Source organism: Bos indicus, chromosome 26, assembly GCF_029378745.1.
Source record: "Bos indicus isolate NIAB-ARS_2022 breed Sahiwal x Tharparkar chromosome 26, NIAB-ARS_B.indTharparkar_mat_pri_1.0, whole genome shotgun sequence".
Lineage (NCBI taxonomy): Eukaryota > Metazoa > Chordata > Mammalia > Artiodactyla > Bovidae > Bos > Bos indicus.
The window spans coordinates 34880540-34902616 of record NC_091785.1 but is presented as its reverse complement, the minus strand read 5'-3'; the positions used below and the strand labels follow the sequence as shown (position 1 = coordinate 34902616).

The window sequence follows — 22077 nt, the reverse complement described above, 5'->3', positions numbered from 1 at the left end:
GTAGCATATGTGTGAGACTGAAAAGTCAGAGTGTAGAGAAAGCAAATAGCAGAAACTCATGAGCATGTTTTAAATTACATGGCAAGTCATACCACTTTAATACTTCAGCCTCGTTCATTTAATAGGTTTTAAATAGTTAGAAATCTCAGCTTTGCTATCATGAGCTACAGACTTAAAAAATTTTTTTTCAGATTTGCACATCTTGTTCATTTAATAGGTTTCAAATGGTTAGACATCTCAGCCTTGCTATCATAAGCTGTAGATTTTTAAAATATTTCCAGATTTACATACTCGAAAAATACAACAAACAAACAAAAATTCCCTTTTCAGTGGCAGGAATTATGTTTGGGGTAATATATTACAGAGAGAACTCAGCATATTTAAATGTTCTTTTGGAAATATTCCTGAAAAAAATCATGAAATAACTTACAATTACACAATGTACCAGAACTGACTGCATGTCTAAACAGCTTCTTAGCTTAGCCTAATACAAGTTTATTGGTTAAGAGCAAGGCTCTGGATTATTTTTATTCATCCACAAGACATCCTGAAAAGAACTGTATTTCCACACGAAAAGACCACATTCCACCTGTTTCTAGCTTAGCATACACTAAAGTTATTTGAGGGAATTAATCAAAACTCCCCACCTAAGTATTTTAATTTCTTTTTTCCCCATCAGCTCAAGGTTGGGAGCCACTGCTGAGATTAAAGAAAAAATAAAGAGCACTAGGACCAAATGGAGGTGTGCTATCAAAGGTGACTCTTTGATGAAAGAGTCAAATGTGGCCTACTAGAAACTCCAATGAACAAATGCGACTGGAAAAACTTGAGGGTTTTTTTTTACTTTCATAGATAATATCTGCTTTGCCAACACAGCTGCTGCTTTTTCATGGAACATAGTAAAACACTTTTTAGCATATTTGTTTCATTGTTTGTCTAATGTTTTAGAATCAGGAAACTTAAGGAGTGACTTCCTAAAAAAACTGTACAAAACCCACAATCTACAGGAACTTACACTAAATAATAATCTCAAAAGGAGAAAAAAAGAGCAACAAAGTTTAGAAAAAAAGATTTGGGAAATTATTTCTAAAAGTCAACCTATTCAGAATGCACCATGAAATTAAGAGCAGGGTCAATTTCAGGGAGACTGAAGATTAAGAAGAACTACAGCTTTTGATTTTTCACAACTCTTACACATTCAGGGCTTTAGCTAGGAGATCATAAAATTTTCAAACAATAGAAAAAGCCTTTGTGGGTTGTAAATTTATTTCAAATATGGATTATAGATAAATTCAAATTGTTCATTTGAATTAAACTTTACCATATGTCCAGGAATACATTTCTGCATTACCCATTATTCCTATATTTTCATGATCTTTAGCAGTAATTTGTTGGTGACAAAGAGAAACAAAAATCACTCAACTTTTAGAATTTCTTGTTCAAAAACTGAAAAAGCATTGTTTTAAAAGGACAAATAAATATTAATAAAAAAACTGAGTATAGACTATCAGGTACTAGCCAAAATGGGAAACAAGTATTCATAAGGCAATAAAATAGAAAATACAAAATTTTGAAAATATGTATTCCTTACCTACTCTTCTCTATAGAGATCCAAAGTATGTTACTTACAATTTTATAGCAAGATAATATAAGAAACTCAGATGATTTAGGACAACTCTGAACCCCTATATAGCCATCAGATCAGATCAGATCAGATCAGTCACTCAGTCGTGTCCAACTCTTTGTGACCCCATGAATCGCAGCACGCCAGGCCTCCCTGTCCATCACCAACTCCCGGAGTTCACTCAGACTCATGTCCATCGAGTCAGTGATGCCATCCAGCCATCTCATCCTCTGTCGTCCCCTTCTCCTCTTGCCCCCAATCCCTCCCAGCATCAGGGTCTTTTCCAATGAGTCAACTCTTCACATGAGGTGGCCAAAGTACTGGAGTTTCAGCTTTAGCATCATTCCTTCCAAAGAAATCCCAGGGCTCATCTCCTTCAGAATGGACTGGTTGGATCTCCTTGCAGTCCAAGGGACTCTCAAGAGTCTTCTTCAACACCACAGTTCAAAAGCATCAATTCTTCGGCGCTCAGCCTTCTTCACAGTCCAACTCTCACATCCATACATGACCACAGGAAAAACCATAGCCTTGACTAGACGAACCTTTGTTGGCAAAGTAATGTCTCTGCTTTTGAATATGCTATCTAGGTTGGTCATAACTTTCCTTCCAAGGAGTAAGCATCTTTTAATTTCATGGCTGCAGTCACCATCTGTAGTGATTTTGGAGCCCAGAAAAATAAAGTCTGACACTGTTTCCACTGTTTCCCCATCTATTTCCCATGAAGTGATGGGACCGGATGCCATGATCTTCATTTTCTGAATGTTGAGCTTTAAGCCCACTTTTTCACTCTCCACTTTCACTTTCATCAAGAGGCTTTTTAGTTTTTCTTCACTTTCTGTCATAAGGGTGGTGTCATCTGCATATCTGAGGTTATTGATATTTCTCCCGGCAATCTTGATTCCAGCTTGTGTTTCTTCCAGTCCAGCGTTTCTCATGATGTACTCCGCATATAAGTTAAATAAACAGGGTGACAATATACAGCCTTGACATACTCCTTTTCCTAATTGGAACCAGTCTGTTTTTCCATGTCCAGTTCTAACTGTTGCTTCCTGACTTGCATACAAATTTCTCAAGAGGCAGATCAGGTGGTCTGGTAGTCCCATCTCTTTTAGAATTTTCCATAGTTTATTGTGATCCACACAGTCAAAGGCTTTGGCATAGTCAATAGGTGTCAAAAAGTTATTAACAAATTCTAACCTTCTTTAAATTCAAATTTTTAAAAATTTCCAATATCCTCGGGATCCATTAAAATTACAGAAAACTAGCCAACTATAAAATAAAGGCACAGTAAATACAAATGATTTCAGATTTCTCCATCTTACCTAGTGTGAAAAATGGTGGCTGGAATTTCTGAAGGGAGAGACTGTATACAGTAACTGGCCTGGCAGGCTTTGCTTCTACTACTTCACCTCTCTTCATCAAAGTTGAAAGTCTCTGGCCATCTTTCTTTAATGCAGAATAGCTTGCAAAGTAGAAGAGGGAGACAAAGAGAGAAGAAGGGAGCAAGAATAAAGAGAGATTGAGAAAGCGAGAGAGAATAATTCTAGATTACAGCATGGAAAGAAAAGATGATTAGCAGCCCTTTCAACTGAAAATCCTTCTAAGAATGAACTTTTTTTTCTTCTAATCTACTCCACACTGGTGTCAGGGACAGAGTTCCTAAATATCTTTGAGGCCAATACAGTTCACTCTGGCACTCAGTGAGCAATGATGTCAATATTCCTCTCTAACCATCTTCCTGGAGATGGTCTATTCACGTCTTCACTAGTCCTCATTCTGGGTAAAGGGTACGAGGCATCCAGTAACAATGATCTCAGCTATATTTCCTTGAAACAATGCATTTCCATTGTAATATTCATTTTCACATAAAAGTTACCAAAATGTTTCCAAAGAAAAAATAAGCAAATAATCTACTTAACAGCACTTAACTTTGTGTGATTAAGTGTGATTAGTCCACAAAAATCCTTGGAACAATCACAGGGAAGAAAATCCTAAGACAATTCTTAAATATACAAATGTTTACTATATCTTAACAATAATGATCCAAAATAATGTTTGTTCAGATCCTGCTACAATTTTTAAGTCTTCCCATTTGAGGCAAAATTATAAAGAAACATTTCCCCACAGATATTTCATGTTCTTAAAAAAAAACTAAGATTAAAAAAAAAAAAAAATTCTAAAAGAATTTTTAGTAACATATCCTGACACATTCTATATGCCATTTTTTAAAAAAAGGAAGCAATTTGCTTGAAATTATAATGTGCACAAAAATATGGCTTAAGTGGTAAATCAATATACTTATACTTTTAATAAGTTATAATTCTCATCTGTTTCATTTGTTGCAGAGAATTGTTAAATATAAGATTCTGGGCCCAAAAAGAATGGTCCCAACACCTGACAGGAAGTGTCAACTGGACTCTAAAGCGTAACTCTGATGCCTGTACCAGATGGGACTGGTCTCTTTTCCTGCTATTCTGGGAAAAGCAACATGTCTTCTGCTCTCCATAACTGCCCTGATGACTACAGGTAGAATCAGAAAAACCAACAAACCCTGGAAGAGCACAGATGTTAGGCTGGGGCAATACCCAGGGACAAAGGAGACTACATCCTGTGTGTGTATGCGCTGTGCTCTGTCGTGTCTGACTCTTTGTGACCCCATGGTCTGGAGCCCACCAGGCTCCTCTTAAAGACATCAGAGGCTCTGTATCCTATCTGAATCAGGGTCACCTCACTTGATCAGTTGCTAGGTCTAAAACGTGCCTTGCCATAAAGTAACAGGAAGCCCCTCTCCTTTTCCTTCATTAATGCGATGTTAGCCACTGGAAAATAAAATTAAACATTTATTCAAATTCAACAATTGAACTTACAGGGGAGGTACTTGCATTATATTCCCAGTGAATTTCTGTAGAATGCTTTCAATATCTTCTTGTGTTATTTTATCTGCCAAAAATGAACCCAGAAAAGTGACACTAAAACAATCATAGAAGTACATATGCTATTTTCACAGTACTGACAACTCTGAAAATTAAAAAAAAAATTTTTTCAACAAAGCACTTATTACAGTATACATTTTGTAGGTCATATTCTACCTTGTTGAGATGGATAAAATACACAATAATGAGATAAAAGGGGGAAAGTCTTATACTGTCCAATATTGAGACTAAATTCAACTTCCTATGTTTCATTTTTTTTTCCATTAAAAAGAATCCAATCATTTTATGTGCATTTACTACATACTCACTAGGGCCTTCAACGGACCTTAGAAAAATGCTGCATTAGCTACAGAAATGGTCCTGAAGTGATCAAAAATAATGTGATGACAAAGTAAGTAGAAAAATACCCACAAAGTTATATCTAAGGTTCTCCAGAGTTCAGATATTATAAATAACTAAACAAGTTATTGAAAGCTATCAAATACCAATCACATTTAAAATTTTACCTGATAGATTTCAAAACTGCTGTATGATTGGCATAGTATGAATTTTCTACACTCACATGTTAACTCTGTCCCCAAATAAAGCTGTATTTATCTGTCTCCTTCCCTCCCTTCACTGCTCTTAGAACTTCAGTCAGGAGTCTGGTCTCAAAAATAAGCCAGTGTAAGAAAGGAAATACACTGGGTGGGTTCGGGTTTTGATGTTATGGAAAATCTGAATGAACTTTTTGGCCATCCCAATACATAACAAAGATTTTATCTGTCTTAAGTCATGTTTCCAGCTTTTGTTTGATACTCTTTCAAACAAAATGATGCACTATTAAAATACGGTTCTATAATTTTAACAACTGGAAACTAACAACTGAAATTCAACATTTGGGGTTTTCACATATAACTATACAAATTTCATATTCAGTAAAAAAACTAGGTTACAGAAATATTCTATAACTTCTATAAATTATAGTCAATGGAAAGAAATTAGTCTTCTATTTTCACTCTGTAGGAAATTTACTTGAACTTTTTATCCTGATATATACGTGTTGCATTTGATCTTCTTATTTGAACAATATTAAACAAAAACTAATTATTGTGTTTTGAATTAACTGTACTAACACCAGAATAAAAATTAAAAGACAGCAAGGAACACTGTCCAGATTTTAATATCAGTGCAGCAAGACAGCTTTAATCTCTGTGTGACCTTGATCCTTATGAGCTAAATATGAACGAAAGACCAGAATCTACGAGACTCAAATAGAAAACACCTACAAAACTCAAAAGAATAGCACCTAGAAGCTCCAAAAAGGTAGAGCTGAAATGCCCATTTTGTTCAAATTGTTTTACAAACAGATGTATCTCATGATATGAATGAGGATCCATGAAAAATGTTTACTCTCTTGAAACATTAAGACATAATTATTGTTGATATTTTAGTTATGCAAGACTTGCAAATCTAGAGAGCCAATGCTACCACCATGCTGGCAATTGCTGAAAAAAATGCCACTGCTGATAAAATTGCTACAGTTCATAATTTAGTCATCCATACATTTTAAAAATAAGACCAAACAGCTTTCGAGTTCCACCAAGCTGGTCTCTTTACTGACATTTCTGCTAAGGCCAATTCCCCTGTCCTGCCTGGGTGACTCTTTTACTGATATTTTCCCACACAAGGTGACGAGATGTATTCTTTCTCATTCTACTTCTGCCATGGTGTCGCCTTCTCTGACTTAACATCCTAGGCAGGTATGGTTTTGCTGTTCCTGCAATTAATCATTCACAATTTTTAACAGCTATTTATTATATATATATAAATATATATATACACACATACACACACACACATATACATATACACACACACATATATATATATGTAGGTATTATCTCACCAATGGAATTCTAATCTCCTAAAAAGCAAAGATAGCTTTTCTTCTTATATAATGCATACAATTAAGATGGTGCTCGAGACATTCTTGTTGAATTAAATTTGCTGAGGAATAATAGAATCTCAAGGTCAAAAGAGCATTCCTAGTCACCTAGGAATCATTTATTTGATGCTTGAATCACCAGACAGAAAGCCTATGCAGCAAAAAAATTTTCTTATAAAATTCAATGGTTGCTCATGATTAAAAAAAACAAACAAATGGCAAATTAGGAATAGAAAGCAATTTCCTTACTTTGATAAGAAAACTAAAAAGCCTATAGAAAAAAATCTATAAAAATAAGGTACAAAATTTGCGCTTTCGGATAACAAGACTTATTCTAAAACTACAGCAATTAACATAGTTTAGTGTTAACACAAGGATAAACAGACCAAATGCAACAAGATAGATTCCAAACAAACCCACGCTTATAAGATGCTTGATTTGTGATCCAAGAAACAAGGTAGCGGGAAAAGTGCTGAGTGAACTGGATATCCATACAGAAAAAAACGGTAGACTGTAGATGTAATGTGAAAGGCAAAGCAATAAAGCTGCCAGAATGTAGAAAAATATCTTAATGCTTTTGGCATGGGAAAAGTTTTCTTAAACAGGACGCTAAAAAACTAACCATAGACTAAAGTAAAACCAGCAACTTGTTTTCCAAAAGACACAGCTAAGAGAGTTTTGTAAAAGACAAGCTACAGAGAAGATAATATCTGTAACACACGTGATCAAACAGAAGAGCACATATCCAGAGTTTTGGGTTTTTTCCCCCATCAAACTCATACAAATCAATCTTAAAAAAAAAAAAAAGTGACTCAATAGCGAGGGAAAGAAGAAACAAAACAAAGAAGTGGGCAAGAGACCTGGACAATAAACAAAGACGGCTTAGTACCCAAAAAACATGTGATAATACTGCTGTATCTCACTGTGTGTGTTAGTTGCTCAGTCGTGTCTGACTCTTTGCAACCCCACGGACTGTAGCCTGCCAGGCTTCTCTGTCCATGGGATTCTCCAGGCAAGAATACTGGAGTGGGTTGCCATTCCTTCTCCAGAGAATCTTTCTGACCCAGGAATCAAACCCTGGTCTCCTGCATTGCAGGCAGATTCTTTACTGTTTGAGCTGAATCTCATTAGTAATGAAATTTAAAACCACAATGAAACACCATGACCTACTGACCAGAATGGCCAAAACGAAAAACACTACTCATTACCATGTGTTGCCAAGGATGTGGTACAAGTAGAACGCTTATACACTGCTGGTAGAAATGCAAGGTTGTACAACCACTTTAAGAATTACTTGGCAATTTCTGGTGCAGTAAAATATGCACTTACCCATGACCCAGCAATTCCACTTGGGTATGTATCAGGGAGAAATTATTGCACATGTCTATCAAAAGACAGGCATAAAATACACATTGCAGCTTTATTCATAAAGTCTCAACCTGGAGTCAACACAAATATCTCAGGACAGAAGAATATGTATGTATACACACACACATCTCTCTACGTATTTTATACAGATGCACATAAATGTATGAGTGTGTGAGTGCTAAGTCACTTTAGTCAGGTCCAACTCTTTGCAACCCTATGGACTGTAGCTTGCCAGCGTTCTCTGTCCATGGGGATCCTCCGGGCAAGAATATTGGAGTGGGTTGCCAAGCCCTCCTCCAGGGGATCTTCCCAACCCAGGGATCGAACCTGCGTCTCTTACATCTCCTGAATTCACAGGTGGCTTCTTTACCACTAATGCTACCTGGAAACCCACATAAGTGTATATGTATATATACGGGCTTCCCAGGTGGCGCTAGTGGTACAAGAACTCACCCGCCAATGCAGGAGATGTAAGAGAGGCAGGTTCGATCCCTGAGCTAGAAAGATCCCCTGGAGGAGGGCATGGCAACCCACTCTAGTATTCTTGCCTGGAGAATCCCATGGACAGAGGCTTTGCTGGACTACCGTCCAAAGGGTCAGAGAGTCAGACACGACTGAAGCAACTTAGCACATGTACATATACATACTTTTTTTCACACAGGAGCATAGGCAAAGCTATACTATAGTTTTAGGATTATCAGCAAAGCGTTGGACATTAGAATAGTAGTTATATTTAGAAAAGAGAGATGTTACAGTCATTGGGATGGGGCAGGAAGGGGGCTGCTAAGAATTTTTCTTTTTTTTTAAGGATTTAAAAATATTTATTTATATTTTTGCTGTGCCGGGTCTTCATTGCTGCACACGGGCTTTCTTTAATTGTGGCAAATGGAGGCTACTCCCTAGTTGCAGTGCACGGATTTCTTACTGTGGCGGCTTCTCTTGTTCCATGGGCTCTAGGGCAAGTGGGCTTCAGGAGCTGAGGCATGTAGGTTCAGTAGTTGTGGCTCATGGGCTCTGGAGTGTGGGCTCAGTAGTTGTGTCACAAGGGCTTAGCTGCCCCATGCCATGTGGAATCTTCCCAGACCAGGGACCAAACAGGTCATCCCTCACCACAAGGCGGGTTCTTAACAACTGGACCATCAGGGCAGCCCCTCTATTTCTTGACTAGACTGGGAGCTGCATGGATATTTGTTTTGTGATAGTTCATTAAGTTGTAAACTTACACTTTCTTCACTTTCCTTTATTTGCATAATACTTTATAAGAAAAAAGTTTCAGTATAAATAAAAGGTACCATGGGATGACTGATGCCCAGCTACACCCTAGCCCCAATATAGTGTGTGCCTTATTTGTTTAAATGACAACTGGAGACCCAATTCAACTTTTCAGCTTCCTCTAGGATATGTGGGCAAGCCAGACCACAATCTAGGAGGAGCCACTTGCATCAGATACAACATTAGCGGCATCCATTCGAGAAGACTTGGCAACATTCTCTTACGGGACCAAGAGGTGGTGGTGTTTAGAACAGAGGATTAGCAAGAGATGGCGCTTACAGTTTACATATCTTTCCTCCCAGTAACAAAGCCACAGGAGGCACAGAAAAAAGCTATTCCCATCACCAGAGCAGTAAGGCCGTCCCAGAAGCTTGGCTCATATCCAAGACAGCCTGGGAAGCCACGGCCTCAGTGTCCTGAGCTCCCTGAAGAACAGATGAGCACGCTGGAGCTGTGTATGCTCAGAGACACGGGCAGCTGTACCTGAAACGAAATACCTCACTGTGGATGAGAAAAGAGCAGCAGAAGGTAGGAAGATGCTTTGCCTTTCCTGGGACTTCCCTGCAGTCTTTTCAACGCCTCTATCACCAGCCTGGTTTATTCACACCCGCTAAATACTTTATTCTATATGCCATCCATTGCTCTAAGCACCAAAAACCAAGAGAGACATGGTCTCAGCCCAGCTTAGGAATTAACGTATAAAAATATATTAAATAAATGGCTAAAAATACTATTTAGAAATAACAGAAGGTGTCAGTATAGAGAATAAAAGGGCCCTATTAATAGGGTTTGAACGTTGAGTCTGAGCTAGAGACTCATTTTGTATGGCTAAAAATAGTAATTTGTCTAGATAGGATAAAGTGACCTGAGGTCATTCACGTGCCATTTACTGCATAACCCCTTGTTTTACCCAGATGGTGGCTGTTTTCAACAGGTCAATTGAAAGCTGTATTTTTCATTGCTGTGATGACTGGTGGGTGGCATCAGCAGCAGCACTTAATAGGAGGCCCAGGGATGCCAGACGGCCTGTGGCGTGCACAGGGCGGCACATCGAGGAGCTGTCCATGCTCAGCACGAGTGCCGGACAGCTGCCAGATGCTCAAGTGGGCGACCTTCTGTTTAGAATTACTTTAGGCTAGAACCGGGCTTCCCTTGTGGCTCAGCTGGTAAAGAAAATCCACCTGCAATGCAGGAGACTGGGGTTCGATCCCTGGGTTGGGAAGATCCCCTGAGGAAGGGAAAGGCTGCCCACTCCAGTATTCTGGCCTGGAGAATTCCATGGCTTGTACAGTCCATGGGGTCGCAAAGAGTCAGACACGACTGAGCGACTTTCACTTCATTTAGGCTAGAATCTAAGTCCATTTTCCACTTAAATACAGAATTTTTTGTACAGTCTTGTTTAGTTGCCAAGTTGCGTCTGACTCCTTTGCGACCCCATGGACTGTAGCCCACCTGCCTCCTCTGTCCATGGGATTTCCCAAGCAAGAATACTGAAGAGAGTTGCCTTTCCTTCTCCAGGGAATCTTCCAGACCCAGGGATGGAACCTGCGTCTCCTGCACTGCAGGCAGATTCTTTACCACTGAGCCACTGGGGAAGCCCCCAAATCATTCTCTTCTTCAGTTGCTCCCACAAGGGGATACTGAACTTTTCAGTACTGAGTCATGAACACAACACACCTGTCTGCCTGCATTTGACTTGTGGCATTCACAGTGACTGATTTGTAAGTATCTGTTACATATATGTATCTGATTACTTCATGAAGACTTTCGGTGTAGTAATATCTGTGCATTTACACACTGATGTGACTATTTTACTATAAATTACCTTTATTTCTTCTTTATAGTCCATTTACTATAGTACATTGATTTTTTTCTTTTAATGTGTAGGTAGGGGAGAAAACCTCTGAGTTTTATTTCAGCATAATTAAGAAGGCATTACAAAATACCAGTTACAGGTCTTAGGATTAAGTCTCAGAGGGTTGAAAACACAGGTCCTAGTTCTCCATATGACACAAGTTTCTTTACAAGGTAGGTTTTATATTTATTTCCCCCTTGGTACCTGCTGTGCAGCTTAAACAGATGACAAACTATGCTGACTTACCAAAATTATACAGAAAAATCATGTCAATCAGCAAAACTCTATGAGCTCTCATTTTCTGGGACTACAAACAGTGTTCAGTCAACTATAGGGAGCTCTCCTTTTGAGGGCCTAAAGAAAGTTGTTTCGTTTCTTATATTCTCAGATTTCAAGACTATAATGAGATGATTTCAACACACTAACATACTTTCCTTAAGGTAAGTAAGGTCGTAAATGATACAATACAAAGGAGAGTTTTTAAAAATTCCAAAATGCTTCAGGGTAGTCCTTCCTACCAGTGTGTATTGAAGTAGTTCATCCCCCTGGTCCTCTTGTAATATCCCTACTCAAAGAACTGCACCATCACGTAACAGTTTTAAAACCCAGAAACCTACATCTTTTTTAACAACTTCCTCTCTGTCCCCATCCAACCAACGAGTCTCACCAATTTTACCGCCTCACCATTCTTCTAACTATATATAAACTGACATATAATGTAGGATACTCTGGAAATCTCTGACATCCTCCTAGGCCTCTGTAATCTTACGAGCATTCTGGCTGAAGATTATGGTTGGCTTTCCATTAAGTGGGCATACGCTGTTATTCCATCATAATAATAATAATGATTTCAAGGTTAATTCAACATTTATTTTTTAAAAGACTCAAAATAAATTGGTGATTTTTCTCTTCATTATGGTGCGTGATTAATCATGCAAGATACTAAGCCACATATAAATGTTAACATGACAAGAGAAGCCATTATGAACAAGGAGAAGGTTGGTCTCTCTACTGGGGGAATATGTAATATACAGTAAGACCACTCAACACAAAAACATAGGGAAGCAGATGTTAGACTGCCTAAAGCTACATTAAAAAAGGTAACATTAAGCACAGGCAAAGAACAAAACAAAACAGAAGGCTTACAAATAACTCAGTTGATGACATAATAATGTAGGTGAACTGACTGTACAAAAACCACAAGTGCTGCATTATAAATAGCATAAGCACGATGAGAGTTGCTAGGAAACCACTTCATTTATCTATCCTTTCTTAAAGAAGTGAAAGAAGGGATGGTAGAAAAATTAAAGTGCACCCCAGTGAGTTCTCTTTATTTCCAGAGAAATAGCTTTCCTTTTGCTATATCTTTTTGCATGCTCGAAAAGCACAGGAATAGGATCAATTTTAAAGTGTGAAACCTAGTACATTTATTTCAACAGCTACGAGATAATTATATATACCAAAACCAAAACACCAACACTGACAAGATGCAGGTAAAATCCAGAAAGAGAATTTCTCTGCTTTGTGTCACCAAAGACTAGGAAAAATGTCCTAAATCCTATCTATTATATAAGTGGTTTTTGCCAAGGGAGTTATTCGGAAGAATTCTGCATGTTAAAAAAAATATTGATTATAGGAAAAGGCAATTACTGCAATTCTTTACTAATAGGCATACCATATAAGCAACAATATGATAAACAATTTCCAACCTTTTTAACCTAAAGAAATGTACTGACAATTAAAATCACCGGAAACATAAGAGGCTTATTTTTAAATTCCAAATTCAGAGAAACTTCCTTTAAATATTAGAAATAAGGACTACATATTATGAGCTTCATACCATACGGTTTCTCTTCTGTTACGTTCCCTGTAGAATCTAGCGTGTCGGTAGCCTTCCCCAGTTCCCCAATGGCAACATATCTCTAGAGGAAGAGACACAAGAGAGGGAAACAGGCCATAAGGTAAAGAACTGTTATGCACATCTTAAAGCTTATACAGAACCTTACTAATAAACCTAACTGATACAAAATAAAGGCAAAACCAATAGACTGTAACTGCTTGGTTAGTTGTTGATATGTGGGAAGCACTGTATAGAGTGAGGAACATTCACAAACTTTCCAAACCAGCCAACATGACAAGGAAAAATCTGATTTTATTGATAATCATCACTTATAAATATACAGTTGTTGTTGTTCAGTCACTAAGTTGTTTGCTACCCCATGGACTGCAGCATGCCAGGCTTCCCTGTCCTTCACTATCTCCCGGAGTTTGCTCAAACTCATGTCCGTTGAGCTGGTGATGCCATCCAACATTGTACAAAAAGTTTTAAAAATCAGTTTTCTACTGGGTAGTGTAGACTGTGAAGGAAAAATTTTAAATGTACCTAGGAGTAGAGATAATGGTACAATAATCCCCTACTTAGTCATCACAAGATTCAATATTATGTTGTTATTCAGTCGCTAAGTTGTGTCTGACTCTGTGACCCCATGGACTGCAATAATATTACTCCACATGCAACTAAAATTAATTTTTAATTATTATTTCTTATATGAAATACCAAGCTCAGTCTTAGGAACTTGATTATGCATTTAAACAAAAGCTAAATATGTAAAAACTAGTACAGCAGAGATAATGTACATATGTGTTTCTTGTAAGGAGAAATGGCTATGTCTTAAGCTCTCTGAAAGGATAAAAGTCACTTCTCAGAACTGCTCATTACTCACAAGTGAAGAATTAGATCACTCCTAGTTAACTGAGGATTGTTCTGCTTTCTGTCTTGGATCACACTGGTACTACATATTCTTTATTCTCCTCTCGTTTGGTCAAATTCAAATTTCATTTCGAGGATCACAGGAATTAGCGAGAAAAACGCAAGGAACAGAATTCTCACTGAAAAGAATCGGCAGTTATGTGAGCAGTTTAAGCTGGAGTACTTTGCAGAAATATGAGTTTATTAATGATAAGCTTATTATGCTACCACGCTGAAACATGGTTTTGAATGTCTTCATTAACAAGGAACAGCTCTATACAGTGCATAAAATGTAAGTCCTTCAAAATTTTCAATATAGTACTTATGAAATATAATGAATATTAATAGAGTGTGAAGAAAAGGTGCAAATTGGACGAACCTCTGGAGTAAGTGGATTAGAGATGCTCCAATCTTAGAGAGTTGCTAAGTTTCACAGGAGGAGCTTTACTCAAGTCACACTTCGCAGTTGACACTCATTAGTTAACCTAAAAATGCTTGTGTACACCTGGGGGAAATTACTCTCCTCTGAACACATCTGGGGGGTAACATCTGTAGACCCAGTGATAATACCCGTTCAATGGTTGGAGGGGATACAAAGGCTGCTTTCTGCTGAAATGCTGGCTTTGCCTACAGGCGCTATGGTTTTTCTCCACGTAGACATGAGAGCAGCCGTATACCTGGGAAATGCTAGTTAAGAGCATTTTCATGGCACCAGCAATCTCGTAACAGAACATCAACCCTTCCATGGCTCATCTGGTTTCAAAAGCACATATAAATAACCAACTTTTAATCAGCAATATAGGAAGCTAATAAAGGTAACACTCCAAAACCTCATCAAAGCCTGTTACTTCAGGGTCCATCTGCCATCCAGCTTCTCCTGAATGACTGGCTCAAAGAAAGTGTAATTTATGGAAGACAGTAAAGGGACTGTGAATCTATTGCCTTCTTCTGGGTGAGCTATATTCCATACTTAGATCAAGTTAAGTCAAAGGGATGTGTTCACCTAACCCCTAGAATCATTTTACCTGTTGTGTTTCATGCAGAGCCACTTCTGCACATGTTGTAGAACTATTTTTGAGAACCACTATCTATCATTCAATCTCCCTTACTGTAAAAAATTTCTTTTTGACTTTAATACCCAGAGTAAAGTTTCTTCCTTAAATAATTGGCATGCTTCCTCTTTCTCATCAATGTCATATTTTTGCCTAGGCCATCAAAAAGTCAGAGGTAGAAATAAAAGGAATGAAATTAACTGCATTCAAGATTTCCAATAGAAAGTGTTTGAATAAAATTAATGTCTATGGCATCTGTAGTCAGAGTGATCCAACAGCCTGTAACTCAGGAGAGAGAGATTTGGGGATAGATGAAACACATGGAAACAGTAATAACAATATTTACTGAGCAACTTTTGTGTAACAGGCCCTGTACAGAAAACCTATGTGCTTTTTTTACATAATACACTCAGAACCCCAAAAGAGAATGCAGTGAGAAAAAAATGACTCAAGAGAAAGTTGATCATCGGCACAGTAAAGCCTGACAGACAGGAGAGAAAGCTAATGATAAAGACAGGAAAGGCTCTTTTCTTAAACCTTGCTCTGATCTGACTGGGTAGGAATGCATATAAGGAGTGGTGGTGGTGGTGGTTTAGTTGCCAAGTCGCATCTGACTCTTGCCACCCCATGGATTGTAGCCCACCAGCCTCCTTTGTCCATGGGATTTCCCAAGCAAGAATACTGGAGTGGGTTGCCATTTCCTTCTCCAGGGGATCTTCCAGACTCAGGGATCAAACCCAAGTCTCCTGCATTGCAGGCGGATTCTTTACCTCCCAGCCACCAGGGTGCTCTAAATAATTGCCTTTACAAAATGAAGGCGAATTAATCCAATGGCCTAAAGATTTTAATGAAGAGGTTAGTTCTCTACTTATTAATTGATAGTGTTGCATGAACTGGTATTTAGCACACTGAACAGGATTCTAAGGACGTCTCTTGATTCAGCAGGAAAGAGTGTTAGGCCCTGTTCCATTAGCAACCTCTTTCATTAGGACTGGATGGTAAGGCAATGGGGTATATGATACGATTGTTACCCGAACAATGAGTATCTGCCATCCTGGAACTAGATATCTCTACCCTTGTGGTAACTCCCCTCTAAATATACCAAGACATATTATGGGTCCTGGTCAAAAAAATTTTTTAAGTCACTGCTTAAGAAAAAAGATCTCCAAGATTCTGGCCAGTGTGAAAAACAAAGGCTATTTTTAAAAATTCATTAACAGCTTCTAACTACTTTGATAAAAGTGTCACCTTCAACATGAAAGTGAAAGTGAAGTCGCTCAGTCATGTCCGACTCTTTGCGACCACATGGACTGTAGCCTACCAGGCTCCTCCGTCCATGGGATTTTCCAGGCAACAGTACTGGAGTGGTTTGCCATTTCCTTCTCCAGGGGATCTTCCCAAGCCAGGGATCGAACCCTAGTTTCCCGCATACCAGGCAGACGCTTTACCCTCTGAGCCACCAGGAGCGCTGATACTTAAAGGTAAAATGTAAAAGATTTAATTTTTTCAACAAGTGAGTAAAAGTCACTTGGTCGTGTCCAACTCTCTGCAACCCCACGGATTATATAGTCCATGGAATTCTCTAGGCCAGAATACTGGAGTGGGTAGCCTTTCCCTTCTCCAGGGGATCTTCCCAAACCAGGGATCGAACCCAGGTCTCCTGCACTGCAGGCAGATTCTTTACCAGCTGAGCCACAAGCATGTAATCTAAAATTAAAAGTATAAGAAATACGAACAGCTACCAAGATAATAACTCTTATTTTGCAAAGGTGAAGTACCCAAGAACTAGGTCTCTATAATAAGATGCACCTGGAGTTTTCTACTTATATTACAGTCATCTGAAGATCAGTGATTTCACTGTATGACATTCAGCTTTCCTAGCTGAATACCAAAATGATTTGTGATAAATAAAATTTAAACAAGAGCCAATGATGTATGTATTTTTCCAGTCATCATACTTCTGGAAATGTGTCTGGAATTTACATGTAAAACCTTTCAAAAACATATAATGTGTTACATGTACTTCTGGGTTTTTTTTTAGGGGGGTGGATAATGAATATTTCAGTGAACTTAACACATTTTATCTTGGTGGGGAAAACAAACAAATGCCTTAATGTAAAATATATCTTATGTTTTTATTAAAAAGTGACTTTTCATTGTAAAGATTTTGAAGAATACCAAATAGTATGAAAAAAGAAAATAAAATCATCCATAATCTTGTATCAAAATAACCACGGTTTATATTTTAAAATTAAACATATATTAAGCAATTGGAAAATTCTGTACTAGAAACAGATTCTAACCTCCACATGTCAGGATTTAAATACACTGTTCAAATTACTGTACAACTGTCAAATTCCTCCATTTTGACACAATTGTTATGTTCTATGATTTTGGAGATTATTCCATTTATCTAAGGTATGAAGATCCTTCCCAACCGAAAGACAGGCTTTTTATGCCAATTAATAACTAAAATGGGATGTTAAAGGCAATAGGTTTTCCAGGGCTTTTCATTTTAAGAAACACTTACTTAGACCTCTGGCCCTGAGAGTCTGGCCTAAGGGCCAGTACCCACCATGAATATGTTCAGAAAATGAAGGTGCTTAGAAACTTATTTAGCAATTTGATATTAATTATATTTTTATAAAAGTCTGCAGTGAAATGGTAAATTTTTTAAATGGTCTTTGACCACATTTTCTTTTCTAAGAAAAAATTTAGAAAGCACCTTGCTGCTTGCTGCTGCTAAGTCGCTTCAGTCATGTCTGACTCTCTGTAACCCCATAGACAGCAGCCCACCAGGCTCCGCAGTCCCTGGGATTCTCCAGGCAAGAACACTGGAGTGGGTTGCCATTTCCTTCTCCAATGCAGGAAAGTCAAAAGTGAAAGTGAAGTCGCTCAGTCGTGTCCGACTCTTAGCGACCCCATGGACTGCAGCCTACCAGGCTCCTCCGTCCATGGGATTTTCCAGGCAAGAGTACCTGAGTGGGGTGCCATTGCCTTCTCCGAGAAAGCACTTTACCAACTATTTATAACCCGCTTGCAACAAGGGTTTTAAAACAAGTAAAAAGTTTAGTCCAGGAACTTGCTGAAATTCTTCCCTTCCTAATGGATTATTAATCTTCCTTCCACATTTTCCACATTTCCTATCTTCCCCATTTTCACTGGTCCCAAGTCCAAGCTATTATAACCAGCATCTAGCTGCTAATTAGAATACAGATATTATTACCTCTTTTAAAGCTGGAAGAGGCCCAGAGAGGAGAAACACTGACATCTAGACTCATCTCAGGGCTCCTTCCACCTTGCCAGTTCAGTGAGGGTTCTCACTCAAGGCCTAAAGCCCAGGTTTAGAACCCCTCCTGTTCCCACTTAATCCCTCCTCCCTCTCCTATTCAAAGCCTTAAAGATGCTTTTACATGCAGTCAAGGAATGATGTAACATCATCTTTAAGAAGCCCCATTCTTTTAGTTAGTAAACATTTTGTAAACACTGAACAAAACATGTCTTTTGCTGGAAACGGCATGGCTTACCAAATGATATTGTTTCTACAAAAATTCTAAGGTTTAAAAAAAACTAATAGAATTTATGATCTTTAAGTTTTCTTTAAGAAATATAACTATACAAACAAAAAGAAACATACAAAAAACACCCTCACAAAAACTAAACACATATATTTAAGAATTATAGGTACCACAAAGTTTTGCTTCTATAAGTCAAATTTATTTTTCAATTATGAATTTACAGTCTCAATATTTTGAATCTGAGATTTCATGATTATAGACACTGTGATTAATACCCAGGATTGACACTCATTCAAGCAAGTTATACAGTTTATTTTTTAACTGATAAAATCCAACACATAGGCCATTAAGAAAACATTCAAGAAAAACAGAACCATTCCAGTATTCTTACCTTGGACCCTGATAACATACTGGTCAACATTTTTGTTCCCCTTCCAATTCCAACCACTACAAATCAAAGAAAGAGATATTATGATATCCTATTGTGAAAACTAGGTTTTAAAAATATGCTTTATGACATACACTGGGCACAGTTTCCTGGCATATGTAAAGTTAGAAAAGGCACTTATTTAGCATAAAGTCAGGGCTCTTATTACTCCAATCAGTTGAACTTGTCATGCAAGTAAGAAATTCTGAAGTGGGGGTGGGGAGGAGACCTTCTTTCTTTCTCTAAGTGTGAAACATAATATTAGAAACCTCAATCCAGACAATTAGATAACAAAAAGTTTTGAAAAAATCTCCAAGGACTCACTGGAATATTATATGGGCATCAGTGAAAAACAAATGCTACAGTTAATCTTGGGATGATAAAGTCTCTAACAGAGTTCACTATTAAACAAAGCAAAAGCTATCATCGTAACTAATGAACCATTTAAAGATGATTAGTGCCCAGCAGTATACAATCAAGAAAATAGAAACATAACACATCAACCCAACACAAAGAATAATACAGGGTAAAATGTGAGTCTGGAGAGTAGGTTTGCATGGACCAAATAAAAAGTACAATGGCCCACTTGTCTCCTTAATTTCAAACATTATCCTTGTGACAACACATTTCACCAGCCAAAGATGAGAAGATGTAATCATTTCTTCACTTAACAGCAAGCAAAGTTTCATAAGAATTGAAGTATTTCTCATTAGCGGATACAATTTTGTAAAAGAACACATACAATACATCCGTCACAATTCAGAACTATAAGAAACAAAGAGAAATGACTGGCAAGTTGAATGAATTATCATGGATGTTTATGGCAGATATCATCCAGTGAGTTTACCAAGTATCAAATTCTACTCTAAGTGCTTTCCATTTATTAGCTCATTTAATCCTTAAAACAAGAGGATACGATTATCCCTATATGATAGCTGAGGAAACTGAGGCATAAGAGTCTCAGAACTTTGCCCAGTATCTCACAACCAGTAAATGCTGGAATTAAAATTCCAACCAGACTAACAGCAGACCTCCTTCCTTTCATCCCCCCGCCAACTTACTCATCCAGGCTTTCCTCTCACCGCCACCAGCCTAAATCAACCTCTCTGTTCTACATCCTATCTCTTCTTCTCCCAATTCATACCATTTCATTACCATTTCTGAAAACTCCACTGCACAAAGCTCCTGAACCATCCTCAATAGGGTCCCAAAGCCTACAGTACCAACTTCTTAGTATTCAAAGTATGTCCTTTGAAACACAGCGCACATCCCCATTCCTTCATAAAGTCTATCCCAAAGCCCCTCTCAGCTTCTTTGATAGTCATAGTGGTTCAAGGACTAACATAAAAACGGTCTGCCTTAGGGATCCTCTGTTGAGCAGAGCACTCTTCAAATAAGAGCACCTGCTGCTGAGGCAAAAACTTTGTATCATAATAACAAAGATTCGATTCAATTTTATTCCATTCAAGAAACCCCAATCAATATTTTGCAAGCAGCTACCAGGCACTCCATCCCAAGAACACTTTTAATGGAATAGCACATATCCTGACTTTGAAAGGGCTTATAATCTCGTGGGCAAAATACAATACAGACGAGGGAAACTGCAAGTGCTCAAAAAAAAAAAAAAAGGTTGCCTGAATTAATGAAAGAATAACATTAAATAACAATACAACAGTACATGATTGTGTCAAAATGAACACAGTGATGATAACTACTGTAGGAGGTCACTCTAAATGGCAACGGAGTCCAGAGAATGCTTCGTTGAGGCCTTCAGAGTTAGGCCTTAAAGGACGTACAGGATTTGAACATGCAGACAAGAGAGAAGCGTGTTCTAAAAAGGAACAAATTGACAAATTCTCAGACACAAGGATGAGCACAGTGGCTTTATCAACCAGAATGCAGGGTTAAGAGCAGGCTGATGTGTCTGACTCTATCATAGTGAAAAGGCTGGACTGATGACGATTTCTCTGCTGGTTCAGTGATCCACAGTAGACAAGAAGGCATCTGAGAGTAACCCAGCTCGTACACGTATACAGTCTCCTGTGTCAAGCGCTCAACTGCTTCTGACTCTCTGCGACCCCGCCAGGCTCCTCTGTCCATGGGGATTCCCCAGGCAAGAATGCTGGAGTGGCTTGCCATTTCCTCCTCCAGGGGATTTTCCCAACCCAGGGACTGAAGCCATGTCTCCTGTGTCTCCTGAACTGTAGGTGGATTCTTTACCCGCTGAGCTACCGGGAAAGCCCAGAGTATATATAAAAAAGCTGAATTAAAAAAATCTACACAGACAAAAAGCTAGGGAGAAATATAACCACAATGTTGACAATAATTATTGCTGGAAGGTGGATACTTTTTACTTTCAACTTGATGTTTTCTTGTATTTTCTAACCTTTTTCACCATAATTTTCTAAGTCTTAAAGTTAAACTTCAAAATAGTATATCAAAACTTAGTTCCGTTTTAAGTAATTTATACTGAATATCACCTTCCTACTGCTTGTGCAACAAATTACCAACAGAGTGGTTTAAAACAACACAAACTTTTTATCCTACAGTTTTGGAGGTCAGAAATCTGAGGTGGCTTTTACTATGGTAAAAATCACAGGGTCAACACACTGCCTTCTTTTCTGGAGGCCCGAGGGGAGAACCTTTATCTAGAGGCTTCCCAGGGGAAGTTCCTTGCCTTTTCCAGTTTCTGGAGGCTCTTTATCTTCCTTGGCTCAGGACCCCCTTCCTCATCAAGGCCAGCAATCGCATCACTGCAATCTCTGCTTCCATTGCCACATCTTCTCTGACACTCTTCTGCCTTCTCTTCCAATTTAAAGACCCATGTGATTACGCTGGATCCACCAGGATATTCCAGGATATCTCTTAAAGTCAACTGATCAACAACATTAATTCCATGTGCAACTTCAACACATCCTTGTTATGTAACCTAACATATTTATAGGTTCTGGAGACTGGGGCATGGACATCTTTAGCAAAGTCATTATTCTGCTTACCACAGCATTTTTCAGAATTTTGTAAGCCCTCTTTATAGAAATATATATGCTTTATATAATATATATGTATTATATGTAATAATTATTTAATATTTGAAAACATTTTATAAATATTTCTAGTACTTATATAAAATATAGATTAACAGAATTATAAACCTGAATTTCAGATTATATTTTAAATTGTCAGCTAAATTCTTAAATCTTTACCATCAATATTTCCCCCTCAAAACAGCAATAACAGCCTAAAATGTTGAAAGTAAAAGTATATTTTTCTACTAGGTCCAGTTTTGTTAAAAACAACAACAATACAAAAAACCCCTTTTACAAAGCTCTTCACAGGGTAGAGTATATATCAG

At 38.0% G+C, this 22077-nt stretch overlaps 1 protein-coding gene across 2 annotated transcripts in view; it reads right to left on the bottom strand.

Moving 5' to 3' along the window:
• The window catches only part of TRUB1 (TruB pseudouridine synthase family member 1), a 32807-nt gene that overhangs the window by 3497 nt on the left and 7233 nt on the right, over window positions 1–22077 (bottom strand). The window contains exons 3-6 of one of the 2 annotated variants that reach the window (XM_070780900.1): window positions 18690–18745; window positions 12820–12901; window positions 4492–4564; window positions 2947–3167 (exon numbers count right to left, since the gene is read on the bottom strand). In XM_070780900.1, the coding sequence (XP_070637001.1) occupies window positions 2947–3167; window positions 4492–4564; window positions 12820–12901; window positions 18690–18745 (432 nt within the window). The remainder of the gene's footprint in view (window positions 1–2946; window positions 3168–4491; window positions 4565–12819; window positions 12902–18689; window positions 18746–22077) is intronic. The other variant, XM_019953177.2, reaches the window with a different exon arrangement.